This window comes from Narcine bancroftii, chromosome 8 (genome assembly GCF_036971445.1).
Source record: "Narcine bancroftii isolate sNarBan1 chromosome 8, sNarBan1.hap1, whole genome shotgun sequence".
NCBI lineage: Eukaryota > Metazoa > Chordata > Chondrichthyes > Torpediniformes > Narcinidae > Narcine > Narcine bancroftii.
This window is the reverse complement of record NC_091476.1, coordinates 156,683,984-156,708,437: the sequence shown is the minus strand read 5'-3', so window position 1 is coordinate 156,708,437 and position 24,454 is coordinate 156,683,984. Positions and strand designations below refer to the sequence as shown.

Sequence of the window (24,454 nt, the reverse complement as noted above, 5' to 3'; positions counted from 1 at the left end):
CATCTGGGTGGGTTTACTTGGCCATCAATTCAGTGTCCATTCTGGGTGGGTTTACCTGGCCATCAATTCAGTGTCCATTCTGGGTGGGTTTACCTGGCCATCAATCAGCAGATTTATCTGCCCAGCGTTTTTAGTTTTACAACCATAAATTCCAATTTGTAGAATCTGATTGTAAAAACCATCCACCACATTGCTTCACATGACCCTGATTGGAAGGCTAAATAGGTACTACACCTTGCCCAAGGGTAACATGTAGGGGCTATCGAACCCTCCTTTTGCTGAGCAATTGTGCAGCGCCAATACCCCTGCGCAATTGTTGATCAACTGATTAAATTATCTTAAATGCTCATATGGTTCCTGCTTGCCACTGGTCATTTCCACTGGTCTTGCCCCAATTTGGGAAAGAGCATAAATTTTCATATTTAAATTAAGAACACTTGGATTAGACCGCAAGAATGAAAGACAATGCGTGTGTATGGGCATGGACCCAAGGGCTTCAATGTGCTCACTCAGATATAAAAACAGAAAGTTCTGGAAACCATTGGCACTTCAGGCAGTATCCATGGAAAGAAAGTGAATGAATACTTCAAGTCTGAAGCCCTTTGACAAAATGGGAGAGAGGGAAATAGCTGGAGAGAAGATGAAGGAGGGATAAGTAGAACAAAGAGAATATCTCTGATAGGATGAGACCAAATGTGGTGATTAGAGACAGAAGCATAGAACAGAATAGCATGAGAACTGGCTCCTTGGCTCATTATATCTGTGTCATCCATGGTGCCAAATCAAACCAAACACATCTGCCTGTAGATGTTCCTTATCCCTTCATTCCCTGCCTGGTTATGTGTCTATCCAAATGGCTCCTAAACACTGCTGGCTTATCTGCTTCCACCACCTTCCACAGGGGACAATAAATATCCAAGCAAAATTCCTTTAAGCTTTCCCCCTTCACCTTAAAGCTACACGTTCAAGTATTGAACATTTCCAACCCACCGAAATGACTCTAACTACCACCCGTACCTCTTCATAATTTTATAAAAACGTCTATCAGGTCATCCCTCAGCCTCTGTCGCTTCAGAGAAAGTAACCCAAGTTGTGCAACCTCTCCTGACAGCTAATGTTCTCCTATCCAGGCAAGATCCCGGTGAGCCTCTATTTTTAAAATTTAGACGTACAGGATGGTAATTGGCCCTTCTGGCCCACGAGCCCATGTTGCCCAATTGCATCTAATTGACTGATCTATAACCCTGGTGCATTTTTTGAAGGGTGAGAGGAAACGGTCGCATTTGCAGAAAACCCGTGCAGACACGGGCGGAACATAAAAACTCCTTATAGACAGTGTCAGATTTGCACCCGAGTCTCTACCACTGTAATAACATTGCACTAACTGCTCCACTAACCACGCCACCATTTCACCCTCTACAAAGCCTCTTTCCTGCAGAGTTGTGACTAAAACTGCACAAAATACTCAAAATGTGGCCTAACTGTAGTTTTATACAACTGCAACCACATCTCTGCTATTTCCCACTCATCTGCCCTGACCCCCTTTGTCCCCAGACACAACAAGCATAGAATCCCCCTTAACCTCACCAGCCTCCGCATCCCACATATTATCCTCTGGAATTTCTGGCACGCAACAGGATCCCACCATCAGTCACATCTTCCCCTCTCTGCCTTCCGTAGAGACTGCTCTCTCCATGACTCCCTTGTACACTCATCCCTCTCCACTAATTGCCCCACCCCCCACCCATGGCTACAGGAGGCACCACACTTCCTCCCTCACCATGGTCCGGTGGCTTTCAAGTGAAGCAACGCTTCACTTGTGCATCTGCAGGACTGATTTACTGCATCTGATGCTCCCTTTGTGGCGTTCTCTACATTGGAGAGTCTGGGCGCAGATTGGGAGATTGCTTCGCTGAGCACCTTTGCTCCATCCACACCAGTAGCCAGTTCTGTGTCACACTCCCATATTCATGTGTCTGTCCACCAAGACCACCCACAAATTGGAGGAACAACACTTGATGCCTTCTCCAGCCAGGTGACATCAACATCGACTTTTCCGGTTTCTGCTGACCTACTCTCCTCTTCCCCCTTCCTTTCCTCTTTCCAGCTCTCTTCCCCGCTGCCTTCTCTATTCACCTAGCCATCCTTCCTCCCCTTGATCGCTGCTGTCCCCTCCCTCCCTTCTCCACCTATCACCTCTTGCCTTTGCAACCACACCTCCCCCCAATCTTTTGTTCCGACACCTGCCGACATTTTTCCATACCTTGATGAAGGGGTCAAGCCTGAAATGTCAGTTATGTACTTTTACCTTTGCTATATAAAGGACACTCTTTGACCAGCTGAGTTTCTCCAGCATTGTGTTTTTACTGCAATATGATTTCCCAGCTCTTACATTCAACATCCCGACCAATGAAGGCATACCTTACGAACCACTCTATCCATTTATGTGGCTACTTTCAGGGAGCTATGGATTTGCACCCCATGATCCCTCTGCATGTCAATGCTCCTTAGGGACCTGCCATTTACTAAACTAAGACTATGCTCCTGTGTCTGGGTTAAGTCCCCACACAACCACTGGAGAAACCACACCTCTCCCTTCACCTCCGTCCTTTCCACCATCGCGAGTCCTTCTTCTGGTTGACTGTTCGACACCTGGTGTTCACCTTGCAGTCTTCTCATTAGAGAAATCAACCTCAGAGTTGCTTTGTGGATCACCTGCGTTCAGCTGCAGGAGTGATCTTGAGCTGCTGGTTGCCTATCACTTTATTGCAATGCACAATAGTGCTGGAGAAGCTCAGCAGGCTATGCAGTGTCTATGGGAAGCAAGAGGATATAACCAACATTTCACATCTGAGCCTTTCATCAAGGTATGAGCAAAGAGCAGAATAAAAAAGTGGCAAAGGAGAGGAGGGAAGAAGGGACAGAGAGAGGAGCATAGGCTGACAGGCAAGAGGTCATAGATACATATGAATGGGAGGGCAGAAGAGAAAAAAAGCTGAGAAATAATGGGGAGGGGTACTGGAGGAAAGGAGAGACAGAGAGAGTGGAGGATCCCAACAGAAGCTGAAGCTGATGTCAATGACATCAGATTGGAGGTGCCCAGACGGAATACTAGGTGTTCCTCCAATTTGCAGGTAGCCTCGGTTTGGCAGTGCACGAGGCCATGGATAGATATGCCAGTGTGGTAAACAGTTGTGGAATTGAAAGGGTTGGCCACTGGGAGGTCTGTGTTATTTCAGCAGACAGAAAGAAGGTGCTCAATGAAGCAATCTTCCAGTTTGTGTCCAGTCTCTCAGATGTAGAGGAGACCACGGCGGGAGCACTGGATGCAGTAGGTGACCCCTGCAGATTCACAAGTGGAATGTTGCTTCACTTGTTTGAGGCCCTGAATGGTGGTGAGGGATGAGGTGTGGATGCATGTGTTGCATTTATTCTGGCCACATGGTTAGGTACCAAGGGAGCGATTAGTGGGAAGGGATGAGTGGACAAGGGAGTCACAGAGGGAGTGGTCCCTACAGAAGGCAGAGAGGGAGGAGAAGGGAAGATGTGTCTGGTGGTGGAATCACATTGTAGGTGGTGGAAATTGCAGAGAATAGTATGTTGGATGTGGAAGCAAGTGGGGTGTTAGAAGAGGACAAGGGGAATCCTGTCCTTATTGTATCTTGGGGTGGAGGGGACCAGGGCAGATGCATGGAAAATAGAGGAGATGCAAGTAAGGGTTGAATTGATGACATTAGAGGGGAAGCCACATTTTTTGAAGGAAGAGGACATCTTTGATGTTCTGGAATGGAAGACCTCACTTATTCATCACTTTATTTGTCCATTCCACTCCCATTCAGACCCATCTGCACTGCAACAATGGGACTCAATGCACGCCTGTGAAACAGCAGCTCATCTTCAGTTTGGCATGTCACAGAGTTCCAGACCAATGTCAAATTCTCCAACTTTACGCATCGCTTTCTTTCTGTCTGGATCAGAACTGGCCATTTCTTCCTGCTTTTCTTCCATGGCAGTGGTTCTCAACCTTTTTATTTTCTATTCACAAACCATCTTAAAGTAATCCCTTACCATCCTATGCCATCAGTGCTCTGTAGTTAGTAGGGGATTACTTAAGGTTGTACGTGAGTGGTAAAAAAAGGTTGAGAATCACTGCCATGGAAGAAAAACAGGAAGAAATGGACAGTTCTGATCCAGACAGAAAGAAAGAAAGCATTGCCTAAAGTTCACTCAGTTTTACTCTTTCTATTAGTATAGTCTGGCCTGCTGAACATTACCCATTGCCTTTTCATAGGTAACTCAATGCAAACAAAGAAGCATTATTTGCTGCACTTACTCACCTCAGCTATGATGGTCCCCTTTGTTCTAGCCATCCCACCCACCCCTCACCTTCTCTGCATCCAATCTATTCTCTCTTACCCAGTTCTGATGAAGGGACTAATACCTGAGCCATTAACTCGGTTTCTCTTTCCACAGGCACCGGCCGGCCTGCTGAGCACGTCCAGCATTTTCTGTTTTTTCTTCATATTTTGCTGCAGCTGCGGCTTTTTATTTTCATTTTCATTTTATACTTCAGATGTTTGTTTCTCCTCTCTAATTTTATGTTGAAATGTTTGTAGCTTGGACACAGGTACAAGGCAGCCTATGCACAAGGGACAATTTCCATAAGGGTCATGGACACCATAGATGACATCTTTATACATTAGTAATATCGAATAGGAGGTAGGTGTTGTTGCAGTCATTAAATTTCTAATCCTGGCCATCCAGTCTGGTGTATTAGCTTTCTCCTTTGGTGGCGTCAGAGGCAGAAGTTGCATGATAAGCTCACGATCTGTGCTGGTTGACAAGCCAACTCCATGACATAGTACCTTCATTTTTAATTTTTTCGCATTGACCAATTCTCCATTGTTTACTACAGCAATCTTTCCATGAAGCGTTTCCACCACAAATGGCTGATCTTTCTGTAACTAAAAATGCCTGACATAGAATATCGTGTGTGTCCAATACCCAGATTTCCACTGAGAAGCTTTTGTATTTGTTCTTCATGGAAGGCCCATTCCCTTATGTGTCATGTATAATGGTGTGGAACTCCCATTACTTGTCACAATTCCAGCACTTTCCTGACCTCTGTGCTGTAGTGTCACCAGTCCCAAGGTGATCATGCGGGGAATGTCCAATTGAGTGGGCCACGTGCCGGCCGCCACACAGCCGAACACACCGCACTCCTCGCCAATGCCAGATTCTTCAAACTCTGTGACTCTTATACACAACCTCGGCAAACTATTTCAAATTAATAACTACTCCCTCAAAGTAAAGTGGGGGACTATTTATCCAACCCCACCAACAGCCCCTACCCATACTTTGTGGCAGACAAAAAAATAAACCAACTCCCTATGTTGAAATGTTTATCGTCATTAATAAGTAGATCAGTTTTTATTAATCATAAAAGCTGATCTACTTCCAGACTGGAAACTTTGGCTGCAAAGAACTCGAATTGTGCACTATGGCCACCAATGCTTGAGCCAGTGGGTTGGCTGCTATGGATGTACACATTTGCAGTGTGTGTTGTGGCAGACTCCTTGTTGGGAAGGGCACAAGCGGATGTAACACTCTTTCCAGGGCCATAGAGATTAAACCAATTCACTGTGCTGGTTTCATACCTTAACTACACACTCAGACTCCTTAAAAACAAACTCAATCAGGGACTAATTAAAGGGCTTTTTGCACTTTACTGCTTTATTTCCTCTCTGTATTGCACAGTTAATTTGTTTACTTTATCTGTTTACATGTGTACATTGGGTACAGTTTTTTTTTCTTGTCCAATAAGTGGTCATTTTTGCCTCGCCCACAGGAAAAAGAATCTCAGGGTTGCATGTGATGTCATGTATGCACTCTGACAATAAATCTGAAATCTGAAATCATATCTCCACTATTGCAGCTAACACACTGTATTCAACATCCAAAAAGCCCAGTGTTTAGGAGTGGGGTGACTCACTCTATTTGAATAATCACCGATTATTTGGGTGATGATTAGACTGGGGTACCATGTGGTGTTCTCAGACTTAATGGCTGCTTGTAAGTTCCCCGCACTGTTCACTTATTCCTCAGGTCATATAGACACAGATTCATTGCACGTCATCATCCTTGCAATTGTTCAGTAAGCCCTCACCCCCAGCCCCTACTGGCTGGGCAAATAATTTTATTGACGTGCTAGATATGGAGCCAAAATCCACACAGACAAGCAAAGGAGATTTCCATCGCCACCATTATCTCAACAATCTTTTTGTTTGCCAGATTACAGAGAATTTGGTAAAATGAGAGACAAGTTCCTGTTGTAGACTTGGCTGGTTTAGTTTAATCACAAGGAGCAAATAAATGTCCACCTCCTGGGCATGAGTCTCCAGACTCATTACATGGTTGAGATGCATTTGACCAAGTTGAAAAAGACAGCTCAGAAAAAATCTAAGTTTCTACAAAATAGAAATCTATGATTTCTCCATTTGGCTGCATTTGATATTTTCCTCATGCCCCTTCTGAAATGGAGGATAGCTTTGTCTAATTTTAGTTTCGACCTTTTATAAGTAAGTTTGATTTTCATGGACTTCCAGTCATTTGAACCCTCTTTGACAACAAAAGCTCATTTAAAAGCAGATCACTGAGATTTAAAATTAACTTGTGGCTGAACTTAATCACTAAAAACTGCAGTGTTGAAATAAAACTCACATTCGGTGGTGCAAAGCTGCTTATTGCAATAAAATCTAAAGCACCATTGAGAATGATAAAATTTCTCAATCAAAGAAAACCATGAACGCCCTCAAGAATTATAATCCTCTTGAATAATATATAGACTCAGAATCAGGTGATCAGTCTCAACAAGGTTTCATTATATCTCCGTTTACTGTCTGTAGCCTTAGATGAGTCCAATGGAAAAGAAGGTACTGCAAATATTAGTTTTGTATATTTACTATTTAACAATTAAAGTAAGCTTTGCATATAAATAACACCTTTCACTATCTTAGGACATTCCAAATTGCTTCACAGACACCAGAGTACTCTTAAAGTCTGATCTCTGTTTTAATGCAAGAAACATAACAATCTTCAATGAAATAGGAGAGCAAATTCTACAACAAAAACCAGTGGTCCTGCCAGCAGCATGTATGGCTGCTTTATACCACAGCAGAATTTTAAAAATGGAAAAAAAATCAATAGTGTAGTTACTGGAAATCTGAAGCAGAAAAATAAGGAAGCATTTAACGACTCTTGCACAAGTTAACATTTCAAGCATACACCTTCCATTGGACTCAGATCTGATACAGAGCTACATTTGAAGCTTTAACCTGCCAAATTCCATGCCAAATACTTCGGCTGTTCCCAGCATTTAAAGCAGACAATCCTTGATGATAGAAAAATAAATTTGATATTGCAGTTTCTAAAACAAAAATGGTTAAAAAGTTTGGTTACTTACAGAGAATATCTGGGCACAGTACGTTATATGGAAAGTTTAGAAGTAAGTTTACTTTGGTGTTTTTGGTTTGACATAAGGTTGAGGGGAATGGATATGTAGATGCCAAATGTGAGTGCTTTCTGGAAATTTAGACTCACACTGTGGATGTAATCCACCATTAACATAATAGAGATTGTATTAGTGTGCAACCTAGATGCATATTCAATGTTGATCCTTGTTAATGAGGAGAATATGGCTCAAAATGATCAGTTTCTGACACTGCATGATGATAGGTTAAATGTTCCTGTCTATCACTCACACTCCCTGAGAATTAGTTGCCTTTTGTTTTAGTTTGCTGGAACATGGGTATCACTGGCAAGGCATGGTTTTAATGCCCATTCCAAGCTACTCTTGAAGGGTGCTGGTGCACATGTGATGAAGTTGTCCTCACAATGTTGATGACTGCCATACTAAACAAATGGTAACATATTTCCAAGTCAGGACAATGATTGTCCAGGAGAGGAATTTGGAGGTAGTGATGTTGCCGTGCCCTGTCTCTGACCTTCTGGGATGTACTGTCAAAAAAGACTTGGTAAGTTGTGCAGTTCATTTCACTGGTTGTGAAAAAGTATAAAACACTGGATAGAATGATGACCAGTTACCTAAGTAGGAATAGTGAACATCACAATGGAACATCAGAATATTCCATCTAGAGATGTCCAACATGGAAACAGCCCCTATAGTCCACACATTCACATAATGCTATAATAATCCTGCTTTCATTCTCCCGTCATTCTCATTTGAACTGGTTAACCTTTAATCAAAAGTGAGGCTCAATAGTGGAACTGTTGGCAATGGTCATGAGATGAAGTTCGACGATCAGAACATCATTGAACTTGTCACCAGCTGCTCATTCTCAGATATTGTTACCACCATCTCCATTTCAGACCTTATGATAAGATCAATGGTGATCCAGTTGAAGTTGACTGAACCAAGGGCAATGTCTTAAGAACTGAAATGATATGCTGAGGTTGGGGCCATTGACTTCCAACCACAACTGAATTCTTTTATGTAACTCCCATCAGTGGAGTGTTTTCTCAGAATCCTTATTGATTTCAATTTTACCAGGCTCCTCCATGCTACACTCAGAGGCATATATTTCAAACCAAGCCATACCCATCTATTTCAGAAAATGTTATCCAGGTTTGTACCAAAGAGACAAGTGCTGGTGAAATACAAACCAAGAATCAATAAATACTGCTGCTTGATAGCAACAATAACAGTGGTTTTCAAACATTTTCATTCCACTCACATACCACCTTAAGTATTCTTTATGTTATAAGTGCTCTGTGATTAGTAAAGGATTACTTAAGGTGGTATGTGAATGGAAAGAAAAAGTTTGAAAACCACTATTTTAATCATATCTAATTAACTCATTATGTGCATGGTTTCATAACTCCAAAAGAAATGGGTCAATGACATTTTTTCTCAAGCAAAATATTTCAGTAACATTTGGGTCAAGAGCAGTAATTCTCAACCTTTCCTTCCCATTCACATACCACCTTAAGTAATCCTTTACTAATCACAGGGCGTAGGGATTACTTAAAGCAGTATGTGAGTGGACTCAAAACGGTCAACCAGTTTACCTATCTCGGCTGCACCATTTCATCGGATGCAAGGATCGACAATGAGATAGACAACAGACTCGCCAAGGCAAATAGCGCCTTTGGAAGACGACACAAAAGAGTCTGGAAAAACAACCAACTGAAAAACCTCACAAAAAAAGAGTGGAAAGAAAAAGTTTGAAAACCACTGGACTATAAGAACACCACCATGTTGAGGATGATTGATGGTGAACTGATTTTCCCTTGTATATTTTAACAAAACAATCAATGTGAAAGCAATCAAAACTCAGAAAAAAAGCGATGAACTGGTTGATTGACTGAATCACAAAATTAAGAAAGGTATTGACAATTCATGAATAAGAGGTTCCTGTGTGTTTGGGGAAGGGAGGCTGAAAGATTATCTGTATTAATCATCAGTTTGACTTACAACAAAATAATGACTTAATTGACTAGTTTGTATGGATAAGTCATGAAAAGCAGAGGGTAGCAGCACTGGTGTGAGTTTCCTTTGGAAACGAAGGGTGCATGAGTACAAGTGTGAAATACATTTTTCCAAACCCCATGTTTTATTGTTTGTTCAGGGAAGTGACTGAAAGGGTGTCATTTGATTTAGTTCAAGAAATATTTCATTTCTCAAAGCGACTCCTGGATTTTATTAAACTTTCCTATAAGAAAGTGCAAAAATGGAACACAAGGATGTTGCTGAGAGTCAGAGTTGAGTTACGATGACAGGTGAGATAGGCCAGGATTCTTTCTTTTGGAGCATCGGAGGCTGAGGGGTGACCTTTTAGAGGTGTGCAAAATTTTGGAGGACGTAAATGAGATGATTTGTCGTAGTCTTTAGCTCAAGGTAGGAGAGTCTAGAAGGCATAGTGTTTAAGGTGTGAGGGGATGAGGGGACGAGATTTTAAAGAGACCTGAAGGACAGCTGTTTCTACATGGAGTGTGGTGTCTTTATGGAACGGTCTGCCAAAGGAAGTGGTAGAGGCAGGTACAATTATAAAAAACATTTGGACAGGCAGAAGGCTTACAGCCATGTGCAAGCATGGGATTAGCTTAAATAGGCACTTGGTCAGCATGGACAAAATGGGCTAAAGGGCTTGATTCTGTGCTGTATAGCTCTCTGACTGCATCACTTCATAAGGTTCATTGTAAATCTGAGACAGTTAATTGTTCACTCAGTTTTAAAAAGTCATCATTTTTGAGACAAAAAAAATCTGAAGAGCAGAAATTTCAACTGATAAAATGTAGAGATGAGGGTATTTTAACTTTTTAAAATTTTAATGCAATCTCACTGCACAAAAAGCATCCAGGATCTATAGAGCAAGGATGTTGGCAGTGCTGCCTGCTTTCTACGAGCAGAAGTAGGTTGAGTTTTTAAAAATGTCTTTCAGTGTTTTGATTAAGGGTTTGCCTTTGATATTTTTTTCAGGTGGGTTCAATGCGAGAGCAGGGCTGTGGGTCGACACATCAATCAGCTGCTCTGCCAATGAACACATTGAGCTTCTGGCTGGTTGGCAGGAGACTGCTGCTTACAGTCTGGGTGAACACCAAGGAGCCAATCTGAGTCTCTTACTTTGGATTTGTTTTGAATGGCAGTGCCACTTGTTTCCTTGGGAAACGTGACAACACGGAACCACTGTCTGCTGAATGCAAGTTATCTTGCAGCATTGATTGCTGTTTGCAGCAGTCAACAAAATCCTTCTTTCAAAACTTTTAGTATGAAAGCAGGAAACAGCTTTATGCAGAATGAAACACTTTATTTTCAAAACAAAGCAAAATAGCTACCACAACCAAGTTGTTTTGTTCTGTGGGCACCCTTCATGTCAGGGGAACATAGTAGGAAACCCTCTTCTAATTCCCCCAAAATGAACATCTGCTGGTATCTGCTCTCAAGCACTCTCCAGTGAGCCACAGACCTGAGTGAACCTGTGGTTGAATTTTTAGGCTTGACCGTGGGATAGGAGGTAAAATGATATTGGGCGCCGTGATCTATTATGACCGAGACCTTGGGCTTTAGCCACAGCCGAAGTTTGATGCAGTTGCTCCTTGTATTTACCCACTGCTTCTGCACCAGCCCATTGATCTCATAATAAAATAAAAGTGTTAGAACATAGACACTGAGCAGTACAACATAGAACAGCTCCTTCAGCACATGACGCTGAGCCGAACTATGTAAACCATTTTGTTTATTTTTAAAAATGATGGTAAATGTATCTCACTTTTAGTCTTTAACTTTAACTCCCAGGAACCTGGCTCACAGAAATAGTCTACAATAATTTGCCAAACACTCAAAAGCAATGATCTCAGCGACAGGAGAATCTTTGAGTACTTATCCTTTCATGGCTCAGTGTCCATATGTTTGCATTCATTCCACAGTTTTATGACAGACTGATATTTTCAGATCAGTTGCACACACAGACTATGAGAGGAAAGTTTATTATTGGTGAACTGAAGGCTTACGGTTTCATTTTTAAAATTTAAATTTACACATAAAGTTCAGTAACAGGCCCTTCTGGCCCACAAGCCCATTACACCCAATTAATCCACAACCCCTATTTGTCCACCAGGGATAAATACCTTCAACACTGCTGGATGCCACTTCACAAAACTATAACCTTTTTTCCATAGTATATTTTTTGCTAAATTAAACTCTTTTCATTTCTTTAAAAGTTTAAAACTAATGTCTGGATAAAAGAATATTTTTTCCCCCTTGTGCTCCACTGGTTCTTTATTTTCTTGCCAGTTCCAATATTTTCTCCTTCGTTGTTTTTCAATCTTTTTTTAAATTTTCTCTGAGGAGGGCTGGCTTTCCCCGACCAGCCACTACTCCATCACATGACCCCCTCAACCCCCATTCATTTTTGAAGGGTTGGAGGAAACCAGAGAACTTAGAGGAAACCCACACAGACACAGGGAGAGTGTACAAGCTCCTTTCAGACAGGGCTGGACTTGGATCTGGGACGCCGCGGCTGTAAATCTAACTGATGCACTACCCATGCCACCTCGGAGCGCACTTGAATCAATTGTTTCCCTGAAGGAGAAGGTGGAAGATTTGAAAATTGGCCCCAAAGGAGCATACTACTTTCCGGACCTACCCACAGAGAGGCACCTTGAACTGATGTCACGTCCTGGCTGTACTCATCGCTGAGTGACAAACTGCAGGCACTTTTCGGCTTCTTTGCTTGGTGTAGAAGCAGCTTCTGCTTGGAGCACATGGGAGGGGAGGAAGTGAGGAAAGGATCTTGGGAGTTATAGATTGGAAAAGTGACAACAGGCTAGGAATAGTTCGGAAGACTTTGTGGAGCTGGGAGGAACAAGCATGTTGATAAATCCTGCTCCCAATTGATTTATTTGAGACTGCGCTTTCCTAGCTCACCCACCACTTCCAACCCTGCTGCCTGGTGACAAGCAGCTTAGATCATCTCCTGATTTCCTGTTTAGCACGGGGAAGGATATTTGTCCAGGACCCTCAGGAGGTTACATTATTGCTGAGCCATTCGCAGCTTCCAGGAGTTGCATGCAGGCTTAAAGTTCAAATGGCTTCTCCTCTGAGCCTTTTGAACTTGCTTTGGGTTAGCTGCTCTGCAAGCATCTGTCAGGAGGTGAGTGAGGAAAGCTCATTCTCCTTCGACTACTTTCTCTATCTTCCTTGGCAAGTGTGACAAGAAACTTGTGTAGTGCATGTCGAAAGAATCAAAGGCCTGTTGATCCAAACCAAGGCTTTTATTAACTAGATGGCTGGAGCATATCACATGTAGGTCGACCAGTCCAGAATAATCTGGGTCTGGCTAGGAGCAACCCTTTAAGACCTGCCAGTAGGCGTGACTATACTCTCAGCCAATCACAACCATCCTATACCACAATACATACATATAGATATTGGTGATAGAATCCGTATGATCACATTCACCCCTTCTTTGAGAACTGACCCCGGGGTGAATGGAGGGCCGTAAAAAAAAAAGGGGGGGGAACTGGTGGGAGGTTAGGGGCTGTAACGGTCAGGAGGCCTGATTGTCCAGTGTGACCACTGTGGTGCTGGGATTGGGGTCGCTGGAGTCATGTCACTGGCGGCTCGTTGGGTGCGGCCACTGCTTTGTTCAATTCCCCAACGGCGTTGTCGACAGGCTGGCCTGAGTTGATGGGGTGGTGCTGATTCCTCTGTTTGAGCATGTGACCTAGGGGAGAAGGATTTGTAGGAGGTTGGGTTGGGAGCACTGCTGGGTCCGATCCGGCTTGGGCTAGGTCCCTTACCGAGTCTGTGTCCTCCCACCCACCCGGATACTCAATGTATGCATAATGCGGGTTCACATGGAGCAGCATCACTCGGTCAACCAAAGGGTAGTCCTTTGAGTACCAGATGTGGCGTCGCAGGAAGACAGGCCCAGGAACCGTTATCCATGCCAGCGTGGTTGTTCCCAATTCAGATTTCCTCGGGAAAGAGAATATCCTTTCACGGGGGAGTGGCATTGGTCGTGATGCATAGGAGGGAGAGGATGGAATGTAGGACGCTAGTGAGCACGTCCTGCCAACGAGCGGTGGGGAGCCCTTTGGACCGGAGGGCAACCATAACCGCTTTCCAGATGATGGCATTCTCTCTTTCGACCTGCCTATTACCACATGGGTTATAGCTGGTGGTCCTGCTATCACATTGGTGATAGCATCCGTACTATCACAACTTGCCACTCAAATCCAGCTCAAAACAATGTAGGCTGCCTTCTGTTCCTTCATTGGCTTGGCCTGAAGGTGATGATCAGTGGAATTCAATCGGCACAGAGAGCGCTTCAGGAGAGCATCTGGGAATGAGTTTTAAAAATGCCAATTCCAAAAATATAATGAAATGTAGATTATTAGTCGGCCAACTCTATCATCAAAACCACTGACTCCATTATTTCCTATTGTGTTGAAGAATGGTTATATGGAAAAGCCAAAATAAGTGTCCAATGAATTAGAAACAAATCCACAACCCATGGGTTGCTAAAAATTCAGTGACTTTTCAGATTAATAGAGGCTGAACTCAGTTTGCAAATCTTCACATGACACAACTGAGACACCATGGAACTAAATGCAGGAAATGAAACACTGCCCCACCTTTCGGTACCCACAAATGTCATGGCAATGTTATACCATGTGAACCGAGTCAGTTATTTACAAATGAAAAAGAAAGAAGACTACAGATGCCAGAAATCTGAAATAAAAAAGGCATATATTGGAAGCAATTGGCAGCCTGGCAGAATCTGTGGAGGGAGAAACTGAGTTAATTGTTCAGGTTGAAAACCTTTGTCAGAACTAGGAAAAGAGAAAAAAAAAATTAGTTTTTTAAGTTGCAAAGATGGAGCAGGGTGTGGACAGGAAGAAGGGGTTATCTGAAATAAGATGGGCCAGGTGAATACACCAAAGAAACCCTCTGATCAAATGGGTGAGTGGGCATACAGATATTCCCGTCCCGACAATCTCATTCCAACTTGAAATCCATTTGTTTTCCTCTCTTCCCTGGTGTTGATAAAGGGTCTTCAACCTTTACATTTTCCAATGTTTGAAGTTGAACATGGCCAAGTTCCTGACTTCTGGTTAAACAATGAAGGGACACTCTTAGACATTTTTTTTACAAAAAGGTAATGCTTCAAGAATGAAGCAATCTTAGAAAAGTTTTTCAATGCATTGTGAACAAATGGTGAACAACCACTCTATCTACATTCCCTTTGTATAACTGACAAGCATTCAGGACAGAAGATGTATGTTCAACATGTCCAGGGCCAGTTGTCAACCTCATAAGAATAATATGTAGCAACACTTGCTTCTTTCGTTGGAGGTTAGTTGGAGAAGGGCCTGGGCTAAGTTCAAATAATTGAATACAGGCTGGAAGCCCAGAAGATTGATTAATGACAGACATCCCTCCTGTAATTCAATGGTCCACTGTTCCTCACCCCGTGACAGCCAGTTCCAACCTAATATTCAGACAGGAAACACAACATCTGACAACATCAATCGGTCATGCTCAAATTATCCGTTTTTAAACAACCATTCAACAATATATTTCTTGGCCCAATCATGACCAATAATCAAAAAAAAATGTTGAGTCAAATGGTAGACAATCTTTATATAATTTTCCTGAGGCTGGTTTTCAACTAGCTCCTGAAGAAACAGAATTTAATTAATCTTAATCTCCTGACCCAAAACTCCCTCCATGCAGCATGGTTTATGTTTTTGATTCATTCAGCTTTAGCAGGCAGCCATCATTGCCAAGGGTGGCGTTTCTTGCCCTTGTCTAGCTGCCCTTGGGAGGTATGAGCAAACCATGCTAAATATGCCCCCTCAATGCTATTGGGCAGGATTGGAACTCTGTGACTATGATGGAACAGCAATATACTTCCATACTGGGTGGGGGGAGGGGTCAGTTTCAACTTGGAGGGGAACTGTAGTGCTCCCTTGTCCTTTCTGGTAGACGTGGCAGATTTGGAAGGCACTATTGGAATGACCAGGCAAATAACTGCAGTGCATTTTGTGGATAAAGACTGTGGCTATTGTACACCACTAGTGAGGGGTGCCAGTCGAGCCATCTGTTTTGGTCATGGATGACTCAAGCTTTTGGACATTGTTGTCACTGCCCTCATACTGACTTGTGCCTTATATAGGTAATAGGAAAAGAGTTATTTACCACAGGAGATCCAGACACTGATCTGCTCGTGGAACAAAATGGTACATGATGGGAGACTCAGCAATGATATTGCCATAGAATTTCAAGTGGTTAGGCTGCCTTTAGTTTGTGATCTGCTCGTGGAACAAAATGGTACATGATGGGAGACTCAGCAATGATATTGCCATAGAATTTCAAGTGGTTAGGCTGCCTTTAGTTTGTGATCTGCTCGTGGAACAAAATGGTACATGATGGGAGACTCAGCAATGATATTGCCATAGAATTTCAAGTGGTTAGGCTGCCTTTAGTTTGTGATCTGCTCGTGGAACAAAATGGTACATGATGGGAGACTCAGCAATGATATTGCCATAGAATTTCAAGTGGTTAGGCTGCCTTTAGTTTGAGATCTGCTCGTGGAACAAAATGGTACATGATGGGAGACTCAGCAATGATATTGCCATAGAATTTCAAGTGGTTAGGCTGCCTTTAGTTTGAGATAGTCATTGCTTGGCACTCTTAGAGTGCAAATGTAACTTTTCAGCCTATAACTGCATGTTGTCTTGTCTTGCTACATTTACATGTTGTCTTGTCTTGCTACATTTACATGTTGTCTTGTCTTGCTACATTTACATTTGTCTTGTCTTGCTACATTTACATTTTCAGCCTATAACTGCATGTTGTCTTGTCTTGCTACATTTACATGTTATCTTGTCTTGCTACATTTACATGTTGTCTTGTCTTGCTACATTTACATTTGTCTTGTCTTGCTACATTTACATTTTCAGCCTATAACTGCATGTTGTCTTGTCTTGCTACATTTACATGTTGTCTTGTCTTGCTACATTTACATGTTGTCTTGTCTTGCTACATTTACATTTGTCTTGTCTTGCTACATTTACATTTTCAGCCTATAACTGCATGTTGTCTTGTCTTGCTACATTTACATGTTGTCTTGTCTTGCTACATTTACATGTTGTCTTGTCTTGCTACATTTACATTTGTCTTGTCTTGCTACATTTACATTTTCAGCCTATAACTGCATGTTGTCTTGTCTTGCTACATTTACATGTTGTCTTGTCTTGCTACATTTACATGTTGTCTTGTCTTGCTACATTTACATGTTGTCTTGTCTTGCTACATTTACTCACAATGCCCTTTCAAACTGCTGTGTAAAATGGGGTTAACCGGGCAACTTGCCCAGTTAGTACCCCATTTACCTGGCAGTTAGAAGGGTCTGACCCAGCCAACCCCATCGGAAACCAACCTACCTCAGAGGCAGTCAGAGAACACAGTTAAAATTACCTAGGTTGCGTCCACAGGCAATTTGAAAACGAAAATAGCTGACCCGCTTATTCCGGTGATGTCAACGCTTGATGTGCGTGCGTCACCAGGCAGCCAGCGTCTGAACATCTGGAGTACGTGACGCGTCATTGTGGGGCAAGATTCCCCTTAAATCGTCGGGTTGCTGATTTAATGAATAGATGCCCCGACAATTTAAAAAGTCCTTCCAGCACCTTTGCCCCAGTAATTGGACGTGGGTCCGAGGAGGGCTACACAGGTGCCGCAGTTTAAAAGAGGCTACAAATTACTTTACCTCCTGTGAAGTTGTGAATGGGATTGAGCATTATCCAGTCATCAGTCAGTATCCCCACTTCTCACCTTATAACGCAAGGAATTAATTGTTGAAGCAACTGAAGGTGGTTGGACACTGCCCTGATGACTTCCTGTCCTGATGATATGATGAAATGTTTTGTGCATTTCCCTTCAATGACATGCTCGGAGAAAAACTACAAAGTGTCATCTTGTTTGGATAACATTAGAATGAGGTCTGGAGCCAAGTGGTTTGTTGAAAATTAAACATTAAAATGTAGTTACTGAAGTATAAGTACATGTGATCGCACGATCAATAACACATTCCAAAAACCTCACCGCTGTTACAGTAGATTGGTGGTAAATTAGGTTGAAGAAAATATGGTTGCACACTTATATTTGAGTGCACACAATAGACAATGTGAACACTACTGGATAAATCAGTCTCTATCCCCTTGATGGTCATAAATATATTTCATATTGGCTTTCTTTGAGCAAATTATTTATTGCAGCAACTCCTGAAAATTATTATCTTACCTTTGAGGAAATCAAAGGTTGAGATAAAGAAAGCTTCAGACCATCATTGGAACCAGGTGCTCAAAGCATTTTACTGTGAGCAGAATAATGATAGGAGATTGCCAAACCAGTCTGTCATCTACCTCGAGACAGACAATGGATGAAGGCTGGAGATTGATCGAAAAGAAGTGAGTGCATGGGACCTCAAACAGGGGAGCAGTTACAGCTGATAAGCCAACATGATAAAGGATTAAGGCTTTGTTCGTCGCATTATGTAGCTCCACAATCAGACTGAACAGGTTGGACTCAGACGGGTCTGACAGATCACAACTGGGGACCCAAAAGTTCCTATCCACCCTCAGCGCAGAAGAATTGCTCACCAGCAGGATCTGTCGGCTTATCCCACACTTTATTTCCATCAAGTTGCTGAGTTCAAAGAGGAGTGCAAAAGGGCAAGTCAGGAACAGCGTCAGCCATACCTAAATCTCCAGTGCCAACCTGCAGAAGCTCTAACACAGGACTGGACAGAGCCCTCAATTATCTGATCAGATCAAAGCTCTGTAGTTCTACCAGGATTGTAAAGAGTAGAAGGTCATTATCAAGATCAGGAAGAACTCCTTTTCCCAGAAGGTGGTGAATCTATGAAATTCAATACCCATTGAAGCAGTGGAAGCGACCTCAGTAAATATATTCAAGGCAATGTTGGACAAATTTTTAAGAAGTAGGAGAATTAAGGGATATGGGAAAAGGCAGGTAGGCGGAGATGAGCCCATCATCAGATCAGCCATGATCTCAGTGAATGGCAAAGCAGACTCGATGGGCCAGATGGCCTATTCTTGCTCCTAGTTCTTATGAAATAGTTAATCAAAAGAGAGTTTACAAAGAAGTCCTCAATCTCAAGGATTTCTGGATTCAACATAAGAGCTAAAAGTAAGGTGGAAGTATCCATAACTATGTTCAGCCAGGAGTGGTGAGAGGATGTTCCTCGTCATCACAGTCATTCTTCAATTAGTTTGATTCACTATGTGCAATATTGAGAAATGGTTTGAGAGAATGAAAACAGCAGAGGTTACAGGACCAGACAGTAGTGGCACTGAAGATCTCCACTCCAGAATTATCATGCATATAGACAGTTCCAGTATAGTTACAACACCTGCAACTACCCGATGATGTGGAAAATTGTGGAGGCATGGTCAGTTCATATATATATATATATATATATATCAGGATAATTCCAGTCTAATTAATTTACACCCATCATCCCACTCTGAATGATCAGGTAAAGATAGAACATGTTGCTGGCAAGTGGTACTTACCAGTGATCGACTCACCAATGCAGTGTCTGCAGTGCTTACCAAGTACAAAATGCACTGTGGTTACTCAGCTAGTGTCCTCCACCAATGGCATCATGAAGAAAGATCAGGAGTTTGCAGATGTTTGGTATGACACAGAAACCCTGGAAAATTTCTAAAGATGTATGGCTGAAATTGTGTTGAAAGCTGCATTACAGTCTGGACACCCCTGAACATAAAGCCCTGCAAAAGGTAATGGACACCACCCAGGATATCACAGACCATAACCCTCCCCACCATTGACAACATCAACAGGGAGTGCTGCCATCGGAGAACAGCAGCAATCATCAAGGATCTATGTCACCCAGTGGTTGGTCCCAACTCACTGCTAGAAAGAGGTAGAGGGGCCACAAGACTCACACCACCAGGTTCAGAAACAGCTGCTCCCCTCCACCATCAGACTCCTCAACAATCAACTCAATCAGGGACTCATTTAAGGACTCTTACCTTTGCACTTTATTGATTATTTTCATTCAGTTTGTTTACATTTATTTGTTTATATGTGTACATTGAGTACAGTTTTTTTTGCACTGCCAGTAAGTGGTAGTTCTGCCTCACCTACAGGAAAAAGAATCTTAGGGTTGTATGTGCTCTGACAAAAAATCTGAAATCTGATCTGACCATCACCACCAAATATATCATGCTTCTCAGGCAGATGGGAACATTATCATCTGTAGGTCTCCATTCGGGTACAGTATTCTCATTTGAAAACATATTGCTGTGCCTTCAACATCTAAATCCTGCAACTGCTTACCCAACCATGGGCATAGCTTCATGAGAAGGACTGCAGTGGTTCAAGGAGAGAAAGCCACCATCACAACAATCTCAATAACAATAAATAATGGTCTTGGTAACATTGCCAGATCCCAAAATGCGAAGTAGTACATTTCAAAGAGCAGAAGGCTGTAGAAAGTGACAAATCTAGCCAAGTCCATCATGGCCACCGACCTCACATTCATTAAAGGTATCTACTTTACCGCTGCCGCAAAACGCAGCCAAATCATAAAGGATTCCCATCACCTCTTCTTACTACTACCATCTATGGAATGAGTTGCTGGAGAAAGCTGCACAGGCAGGTACAATTAGAATGTTTAAAAGTCATTTCAACAGTCATTTGGAAAGGAAAGGATAGTGGGACATGGGCTAAACTCTGGCAAATGGAACTAGTTTGGATGAAAATGCTGGCAAAGACAAGCTGGGCCAATGGGTTTGTTTTATTCAGTATAGCTCTGTTTGGATCATCATTAAGATTAATAATATCCGTGGGAAAATAAAATAAAATCTAATTATGTTTCAGGCAGAACATTCCTTTTTTTCTAATATAAAACCAGTCTTTCAACAAACAAAGTCACTATGAATCCTTTGGTACTTTGCAGCAATCCCCACTTCGGCCACTGAGTATTACAAGCAATGTAGTTTTTAAACGTCAAGAGGATCTTGAAAACTGTTTTTTTCCTTTGTCGGAATTACATTCAGAAAGTATATCTGTAGTTGCAAACCTGGAACTTTCATAATTCAAAACAAATGTGCTCCAGTTCATTTCAGCTCACTAATACAATGTTTCCATCTGAAATATGTAATTTTTCTTTTGAATTCTAAGGAATTTATTTATTTTATGCCCAAGTCAATCTTATGGTTATTTGCAAAAGAAAGCAGATTTCATGCAGTCAGATTGCTCATTCTGGAGGGTAACAGTGATAAATTGTCCAATATCCCATTACTTCTTGACCTCTCCCCAGCCCCGCACCCCCTCTTTTAATGCTTGATAGTTCCCCTTCCCATCTTGGTCTTGGCAAGGGGTTCTGACTCAGATGATGCCCGTTCAAATCTCTCCATGGATGCTGCCTTAGTCTGTTGTCCCTCCAGCTTCTCAATGTTTTCTCAAGATTCCAACATCTGCATTTCTCATGTTTCTCTAATACAATTGCGAGCTTTTTTCATGCACAAGATATCGCGTACAGATTTCAACAGTAGGTTACATAAAATATTTGAAGCCATTATTTTTGTCATTAAGACACAATAATAAACACATCACAAAAAAGGCCTTTATATTGTAATCAAGCAATGACATAGCCAAAACTGCACACTAATTGCCATTTAAGGAATATGATGAAATTCAATGGGAATTCAACATCTGCAAAGTAGCATCTGGAAATAAATTATACCATGTGATTGTATAGTTGGTAGCTAGTTTTTCAATGCACTGTGGCTTGTAGGTTTCCTCTGGACCCTGTGGAACAGTTCAGAATGCAGCCAACTAATACATTCAGAGAATTGCAGAGAGCCAGCATTGAGAATTGCTGTTTGATAAAATGTAAGAAACACTAGTAATCTATACACTTCTGAAACAGTAGTCAGTGTTAGCTGGTGGGTGCATTTTTGCTAAGAGCAAGTTAAGCCCAGACATCACTTCAATGTTTATTGTTTGAAACCAGAGTATAAATGCTTATTCATGTCCAGTGGGTGACAATAAATACACAATGCAACAGAATGTAAATCTGCTTCCTACGTTAATTTCAGTCCATGAAATGTATTTAAGAAGCAGACTGAAATGCACAGATGTGAACATTACAGGCTTAACACAGCTGACTTACACCACCATTATCCACAGCAGAGTTAGAGCACTGACCCCGCACCAATAGAACACTAGACCCACTATTGGCCAATTACTAATTTCTGATCCACAATTTTCCTTGTCTGATTGGCACATCATTTTACAATTTCTAGCCTTGAGGTTTTAAAAGCTCCGACAAACTGCACTCCTCTCTCTCTTTGGATTGCACTACTGGCACCCTCTTTTAATCAGGGACTGAGTTAGAAGATACTGATCAAGAACCTTCCTTTCTTGTAACATATAGGCTGAAGGTGATTCCCAGCCCTTCATCATAAAAAATGCTCGCAGATTTATTGTCTGAATAAGTCCAGCCTTGAAGAATCAGACTCCCACACAGAGACGCAGACCAGGTAGAAATCCCCTGCCTTGTCTGCCTTGATCTCAGCTCAGGAGTTATATTCACTGATCATTTTTAAAATAAGAAGTACTGGGAACAAATTCCAAATTGTGCGTATTCAGGAAATGTCTGCACAAGCATGGCTAATCCGAGCAAAAATTTTGAAGATAGAGTATATATAGGAGTAGCTCACTGATGTAAGTTCTTTGAATTTGCTTATCACTTTTTATTGCACCTGAAATTGTAAATGGCCATGATTAGAAGAAGAAAGTAAAAGAAAAGAAGGCCTTGCATCTGAATAAAACTTTGCACCATCTCAGGATGGCCCAAAGCACCTCACTGTCAATGAGTAAGTTGAAGTGCAGTCAGTGTTGTAATATAGGAAAAATGCAGCAGCCAGCATAAGCACACTGAAGCAGGAATCATAAAATGATCCGCTTTTTGTTAATTCCAGTCAGTTGAGAGATTAACATTACCTGGGACATTTCAGAGAGTACTACCCTTGCTTTTTTGAAAAGTGCCACAGAATCCATTGGGAATATAAGAGAGCGACTCATTTTAAAGTCTCATCTGAATGTTGGCACACATTCAAGACCATAATTAAACAATTAGTCAAAAATTAAAGAACAAAAGACAACCCATTCATACCATGCCTCCATTTCTAGCTCTGTGACCTCGACAGCACATATTTTCCATGAGATTGTTTTGCAACTAGAATTCAGCATTACATATTGTTGACTGAAACTGTACAGAGATTTCTTTGTTCATATTTGTTGTAGTCTAATGTCATTGAAGGAGTTTGAATACCACCTGTTTCTAATAGCAACTTCTAATAGCATCTTTCTCAATGGGACTGAAACCTGTTGGCATCTTAAATTTCATTCCTTTCACATATTTTAAATTAACACTTATTTTTAACTTTTTGAAATTATTTTTATAAATAGAAAATAATTAGAATGGAACCATTTGGTCTGTTTCTATTTGGTTATAGAATTTTCATTAAAGTTTTATTGCAAAAGTAGTTTCCTCAGATTAGTTTATTGTTACAATATCGATTCACAAACACAATGAAGAAATGGAAACTAAAAGTTTCCTACCTTTGTTCGTTGGCAGCACTTCATTTAGAAAAGAAAGGACAAGTTTTCTTGATGTGATATGAAATTTCTTCTGGATGCTCCACTCAAAAGATTTCTATGAAGAGCAAGAGCACTTATTACTTCGCTGTTTGAAACTCCAGGCTTCACAGCAGAGAGAGAGAGAGAGAGAGAGAGAGAGAGAGGAGGAGGAGAAGAGAGAGAAAGTCACTTTGACAGCCGTCTGTGAGAAGCCATGCATGTGTGTGTTTATGAGTGTGTGTGTGTGTGTGTGTATGTGTGTGTGTGTGTGTGTGAGGGAGTGTGTGTGAGAGAGAGAGAGAGAGGAGGAGGAGAAGAGAGAGAAAGTCACTTTGACAGCCGTCTGTGAGAAGCCATGCATGTGTGTGTTTATGAGTGTGTGTGTGTGTGTGTGTGTGTGTGTGTGTGTGAGTGTGTGTGTGTGTGTGTGTGTGTGTGTGAGGGAGTGTGTGTGTGTGTGTGTGTGTGTGTGTGTGAGAGAGAGAGAGAGAGAGAGAGAGAGAGGAGGAGAAGAGAGAGAAAGTCACTTTGACAGCCGTCTGTGAGAAGCCATGCATATGTGTGTTTATGAGTGTGTGTGTGTGAGGAAGTGTGTGAGAGAGAGAGAGAGAGAGAGAGAGAGAGAGAGAGAGAGAGAGAGAGTGGGTTACTTCACAAGCCGTTTAATGGTTGAGGCTGAGATCAGCTTTGGTTTTTTTTTGAACATGTTCCAGCTGAGTATTGTTTCTTATGTTCTAAGATACAAAGGATCATGTTTGTAAGATTGGGGGAGGAGAAAGAATTGTTGAATACTATTTAAGAAATACAATTTTAATTTATGGATTTCATAGATATTTGCCATTCTGACAACACATCTGTGCAGCTTTTTACTTTTTATGCCTGTTTGAATCTTCCTACATAAAATGTTTGCCTGAACTTCTATTTAATAAATCAACAGCTAAACTTGAAGTACTTAGTGAAGACTACATGGAAGGCAAATAATTGGGGACAGTGTCATGAAGCATTTTTAAATAGAATAAAATAAGTCTTTTCTTTCTGCAAAGGCTGGAATATTATATCTTAAATATTGACCTGATTGCTGAACTAAAAACAGATGCTCCATATATCCCAGTAGAGCACTATGCCCAATAACACATGAAACCTCTAAAGCACTTTAGTGTCCAGCGCAGCTCCATCTTCATATCACATGAAGCTTCTAATGTATTCAGTGTTTAATGCCCAGTGCAA

At 41.7% G+C, this 24,454-nt stretch overlaps 1 protein-coding gene across 1 annotated transcript in view; it reads right to left on the bottom strand.

Moving 5' to 3' along the window:
• The window catches only part of col8a2 (collagen, type VIII, alpha 2), a 185,685-nt gene extending 161,882 nt beyond the window's left edge, over positions 1–23,803 (bottom strand). The window contains exon 1 of the mRNA XM_069895574.1: positions 23,210–23,803. Within this exon, the coding sequence (XP_069751675.1) occupies positions 23,210–23,233 (24 nt within the window). The 5' untranslated portion in view covers positions 23,234–23,803. The remainder of the gene's footprint in view (positions 1–23,209) is intronic.
• Positions 23,804–24,454: the final 651 nt, after the last annotated feature.